The sequence below is a fragment of the Myotis myotis genome, unplaced genomic scaffold (assembly GCF_014108235.1).
Source record: "Myotis myotis isolate mMyoMyo1 unplaced genomic scaffold, mMyoMyo1.p scaffold_m19_p_14, whole genome shotgun sequence".
NCBI lineage: Eukaryota > Metazoa > Chordata > Mammalia > Chiroptera > Vespertilionidae > Myotis > Myotis myotis.
Window position 1 is genome coordinate 33172296 of NW_023416318.1, and position 14716 is coordinate 33187011.

General features: G+C 51.3%; 1 protein-coding gene and 1 non-coding gene across 3 annotated transcripts; both read left to right on the forward strand.

The window, feature by feature from the left end:
• The first annotated feature begins 1549 nt into the window (after positions 1 to 1549).
• ZFP36L2 (ZFP36 ring finger protein like 2) lies at positions 1550 to 5839 on the forward strand. Of its 2 annotated transcripts, XR_004971856.1 has the most exons (3): positions 1550 to 1905; positions 2430 to 4451; positions 5575 to 5839. XR_004971856.1 is itself a non-coding variant. In XM_036334728.1 (2 exons), exons 1-2 carry the CDS (start codon positions 1855 to 1857, stop codon positions 3870 to 3872), a joined length of 1494 nt encoding a protein of 497 aa, XP_036190621.1. In that variant the 5' UTR covers positions 1550 to 1854; the 3' UTR covers positions 3873 to 5839. The 2 variants fall into 2 exon arrangements, 1 of the variants encoding a protein (XP_036190621.1); XM_036334728.1 differs by having other exon boundaries at positions 2430 to 5839.
• A 6521-nt stretch (positions 5840 to 12360) lies between these two features.
• LOC118669611 lies at positions 12361 to 12464 on the forward strand. Its single transcript, XR_004972063.1, has one exon. It is a non-coding gene; the product is annotated as a U6 spliceosomal RNA (small nuclear RNA).
• Positions 12465 to 14716: the final 2252 nt, after the last annotated feature.

Sequence of the window (14716 nt, forward strand, 5' to 3'; positions counted from 1 at the left end):
AGTTCCCTGGGTAGGTGTAGAGGAAGTGCAGCACTGGGTACTGCATTCAAGCTGAACTCTAAGGAATCATTTCCCTCCCAGGTTAGCTGAGAGAGGAAATGAGCACCGAATGGAAATGAGGGCAGAAAACATGCGAAATAAGATCAATTCGGGAAGGGGTTGTGGGTCAGGGAGCTTTCTTCCTTGACTTCCAACTTAAGCCCAGTTGCAGCCTAGGCTGCCAGGTGTGCAAAATCATGGGCCCAGCTCCAGCTTTTTGGCAGCATAATTATAGGTAGGAAGTGGCAAGTGTCCTGCAACAGACTCTTATCTGCCCTAGTGGGACTGCCTGCGGCTTTAGCCTCACTGGGCGCTAGAGGGGGTGTCTGCCCCGTACCCGGAGGCAGAACATTTCCCCGGCACAGGCTTTAGGGGTGTGGGGCTGGCGAGAGGAAATGGGGACGAGTCCATCATCCGAGTCCTCGGTGCCCAGCCCTGCCTGGCCGAGGGAAGCTTTAGCCAGAGCCTGGGGCCCACGACGAGCTAAGGCGGGGCGCGGCTCCCCCAGTGGCCAGGGAGGGCTTGGAGGGTGCGCCAGGCCAAGGCTTCGGCGGGCGGGGAGCTTGGCTGGCAGCTACACCCCAACCCCCGGGAGGTCTGGGAAAGGCCGGACTGACCAGGAGACAAACAGGGTGGCGGGAAGTCGCCTCCATGCCTATGCGGCTCTGCCTGCCTTTCCTCCCGTCCTCACAGTAGACTCCCCCGCCCGGGACGCCCCGCGCCACTCCGCGACTTTGGCCCTGGCTCAAGGTCTTGTGATGTGATTAGCAAAGCCAGCGCCTTGTCCTCAGACTCTCGGCCCTGCCCGGGCGTTCAGGCCCTGTTTACTGCAGCCTGGGCGGGGAGCGGGGCGGAGAAACCGGCCCAGGCTCCTCCCGGCGAGACTGCCGCGGCAGTCGCCCGCTGCCGCCCGCGTGGCTGCTCCCGCCCCCACCCCCACCCCCACCCCCACCCCCACCGGGTCTCCACGTGCAGTGGGAACGAAGCCTCCACCCACCAGACTTAGGCCCTGAGCCCACACCCCAACGCGCCTCCCCCGGGCCACAGCACCCTTGACAAACCAGCCGGGCCGCGCCGACGGTTGCAGTATTTTTGCATTTTGCAATTCCCGCGCCCAGTATTAAACCCTGGGTGGGAGATAAAAGCAACGCAATTTCGCCAGCAGGATCGGGCGGGGAAAGACCCGTCCAGGACTGCAAAGCCCCAGCCACGTTCAACGTGCTGGGGCTTTTGAACAGTGCAGCCCCAGGGGAGGAAAGCCACATCTCCCCACCGCCCAGCAGCAGCACCCATCTAGGCCGAGCTCCCGAGCCACCCCGGGCGCCGCCGCCGCCTGCCCCGCCCCGAAGCCTCGCCCCTCCCGAGGAGGAAAAAAATTGGCGGCGGCCAATGGGAGGCCGGAAAGGCCTCTGACGTCTGCTGGCCGGCGGGCAGCCTGTTGCCTGGAGACCCCAGCGGGGTGAGCCTGTCCCCGCCCCCCCCCGGGCCACGGCTTTATAAGGGCGCGAGCTCGCCTGCCCCCGAGTTCCAGCAGTCCGCGAGCTGCCGTCGGCTCCGCGCGGGGGGGCGGGCTGGGCACCCCGGGGCGCGGAGAAGCGCTCTTTGCTTCTCTCCTTTTCCCCCACGCAGCACTCCTGGGCATCCTCAAACCAGTCCACGCTTCTTCCTCTCCCTCCTTTCTCGCTCCTTGCCAACTTTTGGTCCCTCCCCCGCCCCTCTCCCGTTATTCGTCGTGGCTCCAGCCCGGCTGCGCTGCTCCGTAGGTTCCGCCGGACCTCCCAGCCTGCAACTCGGACCATTACAGGATTCAGAAACATGTCGACCACACTTCTGCCCGCCTTCTACGATATCGACTTCTTGTGCAAGGTACGCGGGGGAGCAAGGAGAGAAGAAGGCGGGCAAGCAGGAAGCCCTTCGAGTTTTCAGACTTTGCCTTCTGTCCTCGGCTTTTGGGGAGCCCCTCCCCACCTTGACTTTTTGGGGGTTGGGGGGGAAAAATCCCGAAGTTTGTAGTAGTCGTGCTGGTTGGTGCCTCATGGGCAGGGAGACGGAGCAGGGAGGGAGGAAGGGCAGGAGGGAGCGGCTGTAGCTGTTTAGTTTCTCCCCGGCCGACCGCGGCCACGCTACCCGGGGCTTCCCGGACTGAGTTTGCGCCGCCCAAGCCAGCGGCCCACGGGCTGAGGATCACATGTCGAAACCCAGCACGGCCTGAAGTGGGAGTCCGGCTCCTACCAGCGCGAACTTTTTCGCGTGTATGGGTGGAGGGTGGGGGCCGAGTCGAAATCCGCGAAAAGAAAAAAGAACCAGAAGACTGGCAGTTACTCTGCAACTCGCCCCAACTCTTCCCTCCTTGACCCTTTTTGATCCCTTCCCCGCTCTCCTTTTGGCAGACGGAGAAATCCCTGGCCAACCTCAATCTGAACAACATGCTGGACAAGAAGGCGGTGGGAACGCCCGTGGCCGCCGCCCCCAGCTCGGGCTTTGCGCCGGGCTTCCTCCGACGGCACTCGGCCAGCAACCTGCACGCGCTCGCCCACCCCGCGCCTAACCCCGGCAGCTGCTCGCCCAAGTTCCCGGGCGCGCCTAACGGCAGCAGCTGCGGCGGCGGGGTGGCGGGAAGCCCGGCCTCCTACGGCACCCTCAAGGAGCCGTCGGGGGGCGGCGGCACAGCCCTGCTCAACAAGGAGAACAAATTCCGGGACCGCTCGTTCAGCGAGAACGGCGAACGCAGCCAGCACCTTCTGCACCTGCAGCAGCAGCAGAAGGGGGGCGGCGGCTCCCAGATCAATTCTACTCGCTACAAAACTGAGCTGTGCCGGCCCTTCGAGGAGAGTGGCACGTGCAAGTACGGCGAGAAGTGCCAGTTCGCACACGGCTTCCACGAGCTGCGCAGCCTGACCCGCCACCCCAAGTACAAGACGGAGCTGTGCCGCACCTTCCACACCATTGGCTTCTGCCCCTATGGGCCGCGCTGCCATTTCATCCACAACGCGGATGAGCGGAGGCCCGCGCCGTCGGGGGGCACCTCTGGGGACTTGCGCACCTTCAGTGCGCGCGACGCACTGCACCTGGGCTTCCCTCGGGAGCCGAGGCCCAAGCTGCACCACAGCCTCAGCTTCTCCGGCTTCCCCTCGGGCCACCACCAGCCCCCCGGGGGCCTCGAGTCGCCGCTGCTGCTCGACAGCCCCACGTCCCGTACACCACCGCCACCCTCCTGCTCCTCGGCCTCCTCCTGCTCCTCGTCCTCTTCATCCTGCTCCTCCACCTCTGCGGCCTCCACGCCCTCGGGCGCCCCGACGTGTTGTTCCTCCGCGGCGGCAGCGGCAGCGGCGGCGGCCGCCCTCCTGTACGGTACGGGCGGCGCCGAAGACCTGCTGGCACCCGGCGCTCCATGCGCCGCTTGCTCGTCGGCCTCTTGCGCCAACAACGCCTTCACCTTCGGTCCCGAGCTGACCAGCCTCATCACGCCACTCGCCATCCAGACCCACAACTTCGCCGCCGTGGCCGCCGCCGCCTACTATCGCAGCCAGCAGCAGCAGCAGCAGCAGCAGGGCCTGGTGCCCCCCGCGCAGCCCCCGGCGCCACCCAGCGCGCCCCTCCCCGCCAGCGCCGCCGCGCCGCCCTCGCCGCCCTTCAGCTACCAGCTGCCGCGCCGCCTGTCCGAGTCGCCCGTGTTCGACGCGCCCCCCAGCCCCCCTGACTCGCTGTCGGACCGCGACAGCTACTTGAGCGGCTCCCTGAGCTCCGGTAGCCTCAGCGGCTCCGAGTCCCCCAGCCTGGACCCCGGCCGCCGCCTGCCCATCTTCAGCCGCCTCTCCATCTCCGACGACTGAGGCAAGAGGGCGCCAGTGAGGAGGAAGGGATGGCCACGGCCGGTTCTGGGGTTGTAGGAGGGTGCCCCCCTCCCCCGCCATCTCGCCTGAGCTAGGGGCAGGGGGACACGAGAGTGGGGGGTGGCAAAGGCCACATGCAGACTGCAGGCTGGACCGAGCACTTGGACTCGAACTTGTGTGCCAGGAGGGGCCCCCACCCCTCCCCTTTCGGTTTCCTCTTGTTTGTTTTCTATTATTATTATTATTACCAAGTTTCATTCTTGTTGAGAAAAGAAAAAAAAAGTCAACGAACTTTTTGTATTGATGAACAAAATATTCACAACTTGGGCAGTTGTGATGCGAATTGAACAAAAAAACCAAACACTTAAACTTTTTTTTTTAGGTCTCAGAGGAGTTTGGGACTTTAGGGAAAGAAATCAAGCCAGCACCAGCAGCTACCAACCACCATTCCATATCCTCACTTGAAAAGCATTAGTTACAGTTACAGTCCAGATGTGGGAACTCTTGAAAGAAGTTCCTTATTGTGTTTGTCTCAGACCAGTGTAAACAAACCAGCCAAGCCACCACCTTGTTAAACCTGTAAGCTTTTAAAATTTAATATTTTTGCCAAGAACATGCCTTGATATAGTAGGTTTCATAGGTTCATTTGTTTGTATTTTAACCAAGTGATGTGTGCCTGGAGAAAAGACCTTTGCATTCCAAAGTTTCATACTGGGTTACTGGTTACATTGCCACCACTTACTTAGTGGATGTTTAATTTAGAACCATTTTGTCTGCTCCCTCTGGAAGCCCTGGGCAGAGCTTAGTTTGTAGTTGTTGGGGAATAACTGCTGAATTTTTAGCTGTTTTGAGTTGATTCGCACCACTGCACCACAACTCAATATGAAAGAACTATTTAACTTATTTATTATCTTGTGAAAAGTATACATTGAAAATTTTGTTCATACTGTATTTATCAGGTATGATGGAAAGCAATAGATATATATTCTTTTATTATGTTAAATTATGATTGCCATTATTAATCGGCAAAATGTGGAGTGTATGTTCTTTTCACAGTAATATATGACTTTTGTAACTTCACATGGTTATTTTATTGTAAATGAGTAAAAAAAAATCTTAATTTAAGAGATTGTATGTAATATTTATTTCATTAATTTCTTTACTTGTTTACGTAAATTTTGAAAGATTGAATGATTTCCTTACAGAAATCTACATGCTGTGGAAGTAGTTTAAGAGTTTTCTTAGAATGTATAATGGTTGTAGCCCATCCAGCTATAAAGAAAAAGTGACCACATACTTTGCAGACAGGTTTAAATGTGGCATGCTTTTCTCATTCCATCTTTATAAACCAGTAAAAGATGTTTTTGTTTGCTTATTCCACCAGCTCTACTGTGACATATTCTGCGTATACAGACATGTAGCAATAATGGGGGGTAGTCTCACAGTGCCTTTGGAAGGGCCAGAACTAGCCTTAAATCTTCCTCAACCAAATAAGTATTTTGTCTATTAGTGCTTGAGAGAATTTGAATGTAGGATGGGTTCAACTGCACAAAAGGAAAAGATTTTTACCACTTTTTTTTTTTATATAGATAAAGTGAAGAGGCCACCTCTTAGTGCTAAAGTAATAGTGTGTTATTACATGAATATGCCTTGTTTGATTACAGAAAATTCCAAAACTTGTACTATTTTTCTTCCCATGTAGAAAGGCAGGAATGCTTTCCTGACAGCCAGTGAGGTGAATGAGCAGTAGCTTTAGTTTGTATGTACGTAGGTACAGTTGTGGAGCACTATGTATGTATGTACTCTGGACTACTTGGACAGAAGTAGGTATTTGAATGTAACAAGACAAGTCAACTTGAGTTGTAATATATTTTGGGGAATCAGTTCACTACAGATTGTGACTGTAAACATTGTACTGTAAATGTTTTGTAGTTTTCCCCCAATAAAATTTTTGGGAAAAAAAGGTATTCACGTGTAAGGTAGCTTTTTTTTTTTTTTAAAGGGGAATATATCTAGCTTCCCATCATTTTGTCAGGCCTAGCTCAGGTCTCAGAGGGGTTGGGGGCTAGGATTTAGAGAGCTAGCAGAGTCTGCCCCTCCATATTTTTTATAGTACATTATTTAGCTGAAAAAGTGATTATTTGGACTGTCAAGGGCATTAGTTAACTGTTCCTCTTGGTAATAAGATGCATCCCAGTGTTGGCTGGTGGCAAGGCCAGGCTGGGAGGCCTGAAGGGGCGTGGCCTGCCCGTGAGTCATCAAGTGGGTCACGTGTCTGCAGTGGCAGCTGAAGATTTTTTTTTTTTTTCTGCTGGGACGCCCAGGGAACTAAACTGCTTGCGCGGGGAAAGGAGGGCAGTCTTGCCAGGCTGTGCTAAACTGGTGGTGTGGGGGGTTAGGTCGGGGATTTTCCTGGACTTTGGAAAGCCTGGTTGTGTCCTCCAGAGAGGAGGGAAGATTAAAGAGGTTAAACTTATATCTGGGTAATGTTTGTTTATGCGGACAGCTTCCTCTGGGAGTGAGAGCACACGTGTTCCTTATGCAAATGGTTAGTGTCTGAGATGACCCAGTGGCCAGAAAGCAAATTCAACCCAGGTGTCTGGGAAAAGGAAGGAAAAAACCTACCAGTTTGCTGATTCTCAACATAGTTTAACAAAACCTTAGGTTTTGGGGGGGTGTTCTTTTTTTCCTAAAATCACTTTAAAAATTTTAAAAACGGGTTCATAAATCATGTTTTTTCTTCCTCTTTCTCCACCCCCACACAGTTCAGACACTTTTTCCAAAGTAGGTAAGAGATTTAGCAAGTTAGTTTTCTTATCTACAACAGCTGGGCTCTATCAACCAATACTCTCTCTCCCTGCATAGCCAGCCGCATCCCCTCACTCCCTGCATAGCCAGCCGGATCTTCTGTGTCTCACAGCTGAGCCGGCTGCGGGGGTGGGGGGTAGGGGGTGGGGGTGCAGGGGGAGGGCAGTATGCCGGCCCCACCGGGCTTCAGGCAGCTGTTTCACGTTAACGATGATTGCACTGGTGTTAGCTGGAGCGTTTTGGTGCTTGGCGCACGCTGCCAAAGGGGATGAGGAACAGTTTCAAAGTTCTCCCAGATGCCCGGCCCTTGGCTGAGGGCCTCAGCAGTGGGGGAGGGGAAACCCGAGGCCAAGGAGGGCTCTCCAGCAAGGACCCTGCAGGCTCGCTGGCCTCTTCACCATAAAGAATGTGCAATGGGGAGGAAAAGTCTAAAATGTGGTGCTGTTTAGGCCAGGCTGCGTTTCCAAGGCCTTGCTTCCACTTCATTCCAAAACTTATTTTCCTTAAACAAGTACTTTTGAGCAACTGGAATGTTCGACTAATTTTGGGGGTAAGCCACATTTATTTTTCAAAATTGGTTTGTTTGCAAGCCCAACTGCTAAGATCTGATGTTTTGTATTTTAGACCCAGTGGAGTGTGGAAAGCTTTGGGGGGGAGAGGGGGGATCATTCAGAAATTTCCTCTTGCCACAGATCAATGGAGGGTATGTAGGTCATTGTCTCTGCAGCGGCTGGAATTCACAGCAAACAAAACTCTCTACAATTGCTTGATCACCCTTAGGAAAGTTTTCGTGTAAACTAAAGGAACAAGAAATAACAAATTGCAAGTAAAGACAAGCCAGGATTTCTATCACAGGCTGGGGAGCGGAACTAAAACGGACTGGCTCAAAAACTGTGTTCACTCAAGATAAAATTCTTTTGTAGTTAATTGTGAAAATGAGCCCGTAATGTGTGTTTAGAATGCCCTGATAGGGTGGCATTTCCACCAGCTGTTTGAAAACGAAGGTGTTTTTTAAACAACCCAATTAGTGTGTACCACCTTCTAAATGATTTCAGAGAAGGGATGCATGCGTGGACATATTTTCTCCCACTCGCTCTGTCTGAATCTACTGCTGAGTGCATAAAAGGGGGGTGGGACACACAAAATAACTGTTGAGAAGGCCAAAGCTCTGCACCCACCCACGGGGATAGATGGAGGATTATGAGCTCTGCAGCAGCACAGGAACCCAGATGAAAGGGCCAGGCCTGGGAGGGCCCAAAGCGGTCAGGACTAACAGGCATAGCTCTTGGCTGCAAGTCTGGCCCTGCGCTAGAATGCTCAGTCCTAAGATCCCCAGGCTGGGTGTGTGCAGGCAGGAAGCCCGCTAGAGTGCATTTGAACCTGGAAGGGAACTGTCCCCAGGCGCTCCCTCTTCAGTTTTGCTTGTGGTGACCAGAGTGGGGACAGATGTGACTGCCTTGGAAGTGGAAGTTGGGTCCCTTTCCCTTCCTTGGCCTTGCGAGTTAGTGGGAGCTGACTCGGCCCCTAGAGGGTAAGCCCAGGCCAGTCTTGCCTTCCATCAGGGGCCTGTAGCCACTTTCCGTTGTTACTACCTTATTTAATTGGGTTTGTTTTTTCTTGTTCGCACTCCAGGAGATGTGCAGCCCTGTGGCCGTCCAGGGCAGGTCCAGTTCCATGCTGCTGGCAAGGCCAGGGAGGGAGGGAGCAACAGAGGGAGGGCCAGAGAGGAGGGAGGCCCGGCAGTTGGACAGGCCTGCCCAGGAGGAGCCCTGCGGGAAGGAGGTGGGTGGGGGTCTGGGCTGCTGGAAGCCACAGCACCTCCGGGTCCCACCCCTGGCCTGGGTGTGTTCTTCCAGCCTCTCCCGACAGATTGTGCTGGACCTGGAAAGCCTGTGAGTGTGTATGTGTCTAAGGGTGTCTGCATGCATGGAGGGAGGCCTGTGGGTGTGTGTCCACATGGAGGGCGACGTGTGTGTGTGTGTGTGTGTGTGTGTGTGTGTGTGTGTATGTGTGTGTGTATGGGCCCCTGTCTGTCAAGGTGGGTGTGCACATGTTCGTAAGTATTACCCCGTGCAGGTGCTCAGGGGCCTGGGTGTGTGGTGTTTCCGTGGGGGAGTACTGTGGTATGGGGCTGTCTGTGGGTGTGTGGATCTGTGTGGAGTATGTATGTCTATACGGTGTGTGAGTCTATGGGTGGGTGTGGAAATCTATGTGTGTGAGTATGGGTGTGAGCTTGGGTGTGTCTGTTGCTGACTGTGTGTAGGTGTATGTGTGGATCTGTGTGTGGGTGTGGGTGTGGGTTTGGGTGTGCCTGAAGCTGTGGCTGTGTCTGTGTAGCTAATGCTGTGTGGGTAGGTGTGTGGGTCTGTGGGGTGTGAGGGAGAACCTGTCAGAGTTGCTGTATGTTCGGGTCTGGAGGTGTCTGTGTGTATGGGAGTGTGTCCATGTGGGGGTCAGGGTGTTAACACCTACAGAGGAAAAGCAACCCCTTTTAGCTGGCCTCTTTCAAGCTACAAACTGCTTTCAAAACCCGGAAATGATGGTCAGGCTGTCATCCACTTCCTGCAGGGCGGTGGGCAGAACAGGGCTGATGGGAGGGTGGCAGACAGGCCTCCAGGCCTGCAGGGACCCCCTGACCCACCCTATTGCGGGGCACACCTGCCAGAGACAGGCCTCCTGGGCCTGACTAAAGGGACATATTTAGAAACAGTTCTCTGGTTGGAGGAGGAAGGAGCCCGATTATTTTCATCTGTGCAGAAATAGCTGTCAGATAGGCGTGCTGGTGCCCTGGGGTGAGAGCAGCTCTGAAATAGAAGGGAAGATATTCACTCAGGCAGACAAGAAAACTCCTAAACTCGCTGAAACCGGGTTTAAAATATTTCTCTAAAAATAAGCTTTGTTTTCCTTGTGGATTCCTCTGGCACTTGGGCCCTTGTGTCAGGGTGCTTAGCTGGCCTGGGAAGCCAGGCGGAATTTTTTAAAAAGCAAGTGTTTCCCAGCTGTGGCCTTGGAAAGTTCTCTGTTTTTCATTTATTAAACTCCTAGTTTCCGGCTAATTAAAATGATTTTCAAATAAAACTCCCTGGCCGAGCAATATTTGATGAAACACAGAATTCCCAGTGACCCCCTCTGCAGGAGGCTGGGCTGGCTGTGACCCCCTCCACTGGGCTGGTGCTGGTTTTACTGGGAGGAGCGAAGCCTTTGAAATGCATGCCCAAGGCCTTGTCTTACCAAATCCCACCCCTCCTGTGGTGACGAGTGAGTGGCTGCTTGCAGGGCAGTCTCTGAGCCCTGCCCCACTTGCCAACCTGCTGTTTCTTTCCCTGCTCCCTGGCTATTGAAGATTCAGGTCCAGTTGGGCCATTGTGCCAGGATTTTATTGAGCACCTACTGGATGCAACACGTTGTGAAGATGGAAATGCAGACAGGAGGCATGTATTGCTGAGGGCCAGAGGTGGTGTGATTCAGAGTTGCTGGCAGGTCCCCGTCACTGCCCTGGGATTCAATCCACATATCACAGGGGTGAGATGCTGGGACTGCTGACCTGGCCTTTCATTCATCCCACAGGCAGTTCTTGATCACCTAGTGAAAGCCTGCACAGTGGTAACAGATGAGCTGACCGATGTCATCCCTGCCTTCATGGAGTGTACATAATGTCTTCAAGCTTCATTCATGGTGTAGCTTGAATCAACCTTCTTTCCTTCGTATGGCTGCATAATATTCCATTGTATGGATGTACCACTTTTGGTTTATAGACATTAAAGTTGTTTTCATTTTGGCTGTTGTTGAATGATGCCGCTGTGAACGTCCACGTACAGTTTTTGTGTAAACATACGTTTTCAATTCTTTTGGTTATATACTTAGAAGTAGAATTGCCAGATCACATGGTAATGTTTAACTTTTTGAGGACTTCCATACTATTTTCCAAAGTGATGCACTGATTTTTTAACTATTTAGTGTCTGTTTTCCCTACTCAACCTGACACATGTTTTATGATGTCCACTTAAAAAAACATAACACTTGTTCACAATAGCCAAAAAGTGGAAACTACCCAAATGTTCATCAACAGATGGATAAATAAACAAAATGTGGTATATCCATACAATAGAGTAGTATTTAGTCATAAAAAGGAATGAAGTATTGATTCACATTACAATATGAATGAATCTTAAAAACATTATGTTGCATGAAAGAATCCAGACACAAAAGACTACATATTATGTGAGTCTACTTATATGAAATGTCCAGAATACACAAATCCATGGAGACAAAAAGTGGATTTGTGTTTGACAGGGGCAGGGGATAAAGGGGAATGATGCTAATAGATTCAGTGCTGCTTTTGGGTTGATGAAAATATTCTGGGATTAGATAGTGGTGATTGCCGGGAGCCGGTCCATGCTTGCTGTTTCAAGGGACCTGGCATATATGGCATACTGTTCTTAATATGTTTGCTCACCTTCTTGGCACTATGTGTTTTAACCAAGGTCTCTGAGAAAGGTTGTTTCCCCAGGTAGGGATATTCCCCTGAAGTTAGGGAGGGAATAAAACCTCTTAACTAAGTGCCAGGCAGGTAATTAATCACTTTAACTATGAACAATCATGCTTAAGCTACATAATCTTTACTCCCTGGAATGGAGATAAGAAACGCCCTAACCTTTGGAATAGAGATTGATAGGATTGGAATCAACTGGTATAAATACAGATGTAACAAGACAGAACCTACACACAGAACCTACACACAGAACACACACAGAACCTACACACAGAACCTACACACAGAACCTACACAGAACCTAGAGACAGAAGAACTTCGCTGGAGAGAACATGGCAAAAGATCCTGGACTGAACCTGACTACAGAAATTGGCAAGAGAACCTGACTAGAACCTGGTGACTGAACCTGGCTGGAGAACCTAGCGAGGGAACATGGCTACAGAACCTGGCTGGAGAACCTGGAGAACCTAGCAAGAGAACATGGACACAGAACCTGGCTGGAGATCCTAACCAGAACTTGGCTGGAGATCCAGACCAGAACTTGGCTGGAGATCCTGGCTAGAGATCCTGGCTAGGCTGCTGATCAACTGAACGCTGTCTCCGTGTCATTCCTTCTTCGCCGACTCCATCCACACCTTTGGGGACCCCTGGACCCGCTGGGGTTGGACCCCAGCAGGTGATGGTTGAACAACCTTGTGAATATAGTAAAATTTGTACACTTGTGTGCTTTAATCTGGTGAATTTTATTGTATGTGAATTGTATCTTAATTTTTTTTAAAGTACGCTCACGAATTGAAATCTGGGGTATGAAAGAGAAGGACAGCCCTAGCCACCTTGGCTCAGTGAATAGAGTGTCAGCCTGTGGGCTGAAGGGCCCTGGGTTCGATTCCAGTCAAGGGTACATGCCCAGGTTGCAGGCTTGCTCCCTAGTAGGGGGCCTGCAGGAGGCAGTTGATCAATGATTCTCTTTCATCATTGATGTTTCTATCTCTCTCTCCCTCTCCCTCCCTCTCTGAAATCAATAAAAATATTTTTTAAAAAGAAAGGAAAGAGGATGAGAGAGCCTCCGTCAGGAAAACCGACCTCGCTTAGGGCCTGGGAAGCTTCTAAAGAAGTAGGAAGGGCATAGGGCAAGTAACAGTAAGGCAAGGGCCGGCGAAGAGTTTTCCAAGTAGAAGGAGCAGCTAGGTACTTGCATCGGCAGCACATCCACTAAAATTGAGATGATGCAGATATTAGCATGGCCCCTGCACAAGGATGACATGCAAATTCACGAAGCGTTCCTTATTTTTAGAAGGTTACTAGAATTGGCTGTGGTGATCACTTTGTAAAGTATATAGATGTCAAACAATATTGTTTCTTTGTTGTACACCTGAAACTAATATAATATTGTATGTCAACTATACTTTTTTTCGTTGTTAATCCTCACCTGAGGATATTTTTCCATTGATTTGTAGAGAGAGTGGAAGGGATGGGGAGAGACAGAGAGAGAAACATCAATGTGAGAGAGACTCATCAATTGGTTGCTTCCCACATGCACCCCAACCAGACCAGGGCCGGGGATCGCCTACAACTGAGGTACGTGCCCTTGACCGGATTTGAACCCAGGACCCTTCAGTCCATAGGCTGACACTCTACTGAGCCAAACTGGTTAGGGTGTCAACTATACTTTTTTTTTTTTTTTTAAGGAGCAGCTAGTGCAAAGGCCCTGTGGTTAGAGGGAGCATGGTTCCAGAGAGGAAAGGAAAGATGGCTACAGCACCTGGGGCTGGAGAACAGAGCAAAGTGGCACAGGATGGGGCTGGGGCAGTGGGCTCAACACTCAAGAGACCACTAGCCTGCCCTCTGCCCCCCACCAACTCCTGTATTAGAGCATATTTTTGGTCTGATGATTTCTGCAGTTTGCTTATATTATCCTTTGAAATTTGCTATATTTCAGTTAAACGTTTCCAATTAAATGTTTAAATGAAAAAAATTGTCCTTAGAACACCCCCTAAAAATGTTAACACCCCTGAGAGGGGGACTCATTGGGACCTTTCATCTCAGAGCTCAGTAGGTTCCCCTCAGTGGGAAGACCTGGGGACTCTGGAGTCAGAGGTGGGGAATGGGTCCTATTTGCTGCAGTTACCCACTGGGTGACCTTTGGGCCTCAGTTTCTTCATTAGAAAAATAAAATGGGTTAATCTATTGTTGTCCTTGTTTTTGTTGTAAAGATTAAGTGAGATAATATTGGCCAAATGTTTTGCCCGAGTGCCTAGAGGTGGTAGGTATTCAACAAGAACTAGCTGGCTATTATTAGCATTATGTGTCATCATCTTTCTCTTCCTCTCTGCCCCCAGCTCATGCCCACAGGATTGGAATGCCTTGAAGATCCTCAAAGTGACTCTTTATGGAGCCCCTATTATGCACTAAAGCTTTATGTATGTTAATAACAGCCTTTATATCTACTACACAAGACTGAGGGACTACTACTGCCCCTGTTTCAAAGATAAGGAAACCGAGCTCAGAGAAGTTCTATGCCCCAGGCCAAGCGGCTGGGGAAAGGCTGAATTAGAATTCAAAGGAACCTGAGCTGTTGCTCCTTCAGATCGCCCCAGGCTGCCTCTCTGACTCCTCTCTCCCTGCCTCCCTCCCACACTGTCTGTAAACTCAGATTTCCACATCTGTGCTTTAAAAACACAATTACTTAAGCCATTCTTTGCTCAAAATCCTCACTGAGAATAAAATCTAAAATCTTCGGAAGGCCAACCTATGAACCAGGAGGTCACGATTTGATTCCTGGTCAGGGCACATGCCCCGGTTGCGGGCTCGATCCTCAGTGGGAGGCATGCAGGAGGCAGCTGATTAATAACTCTCATCATTGATGTTTCTCTCTCTCTCTCCCTCTCCCTTCCTCTCTGAAATCACAAAAAAATATTTTTAAAAATATTTTTAAAATAAAATATATAAGAAAACAATATATTTTTAAAAATAAAATCTTAGCAAGCCCTACATTATCTGTAGGACCCAGCAGACCCAGCCTTCCGGCCCCACAGCCCCTTTCCTTTCTGACCTGACTCCTCTTTCCTTCATCCTGCTCCAGCCACACAGGCCTCTTTTCTGTCTCAGGGCCTTTGTACCTGCTGTTTCCTGTCATGCGCTTCTACATGGCCTGTTTCCAATTTTCTGTGAAGTGTCACCTTTTCCGGAGCCACCCAGACCACCCTCTCTAAAACCCAGACCACCCTCTCTAAAACGACAGCCCCATCTGGCATTTCTTCTCCCTCATCCTGCTTATTTTCCCGTCTTTACTGCCTCAGCAACCTGGACAGCAGGTGAGCAGGAGCCCCAGGTGCTCCTCCTCCCAGCTACCATTCCCCAGAGCCAGCGTCTAAAGCACTTCATGCCCCCCCCTGCCCAAAGACCCTGAAGGGTTCCCTCACTCCTTCAATTCCAAGCTTCCAAGCATGCTCTTTGAGGCTCTGCCTCCATGCTCCCCTGGTGTCCCTCTGCCTCCTCAGTCTCAGCTGAATCTTGACCTCACCCGTCCACCCACCCAGCCCCA

Bases quoted from the DNA above. Each gene is read 5' to 3' on its own strand.
- ZFP36L2 (XM_036334728.1), top strand. From the start codon at position 1,855: ATGTCGACCACACTTCTGCCCGCCTTCTACGATATCGACTTCTTGTGC. The intron at 1,906-2,429 runs GTACGCGGGGGA...TCCTTTTGGCAG, and splicing joins ATATCGACTTCTTGTGCAAG to ACGGAGAAATCCCTGGCCAA.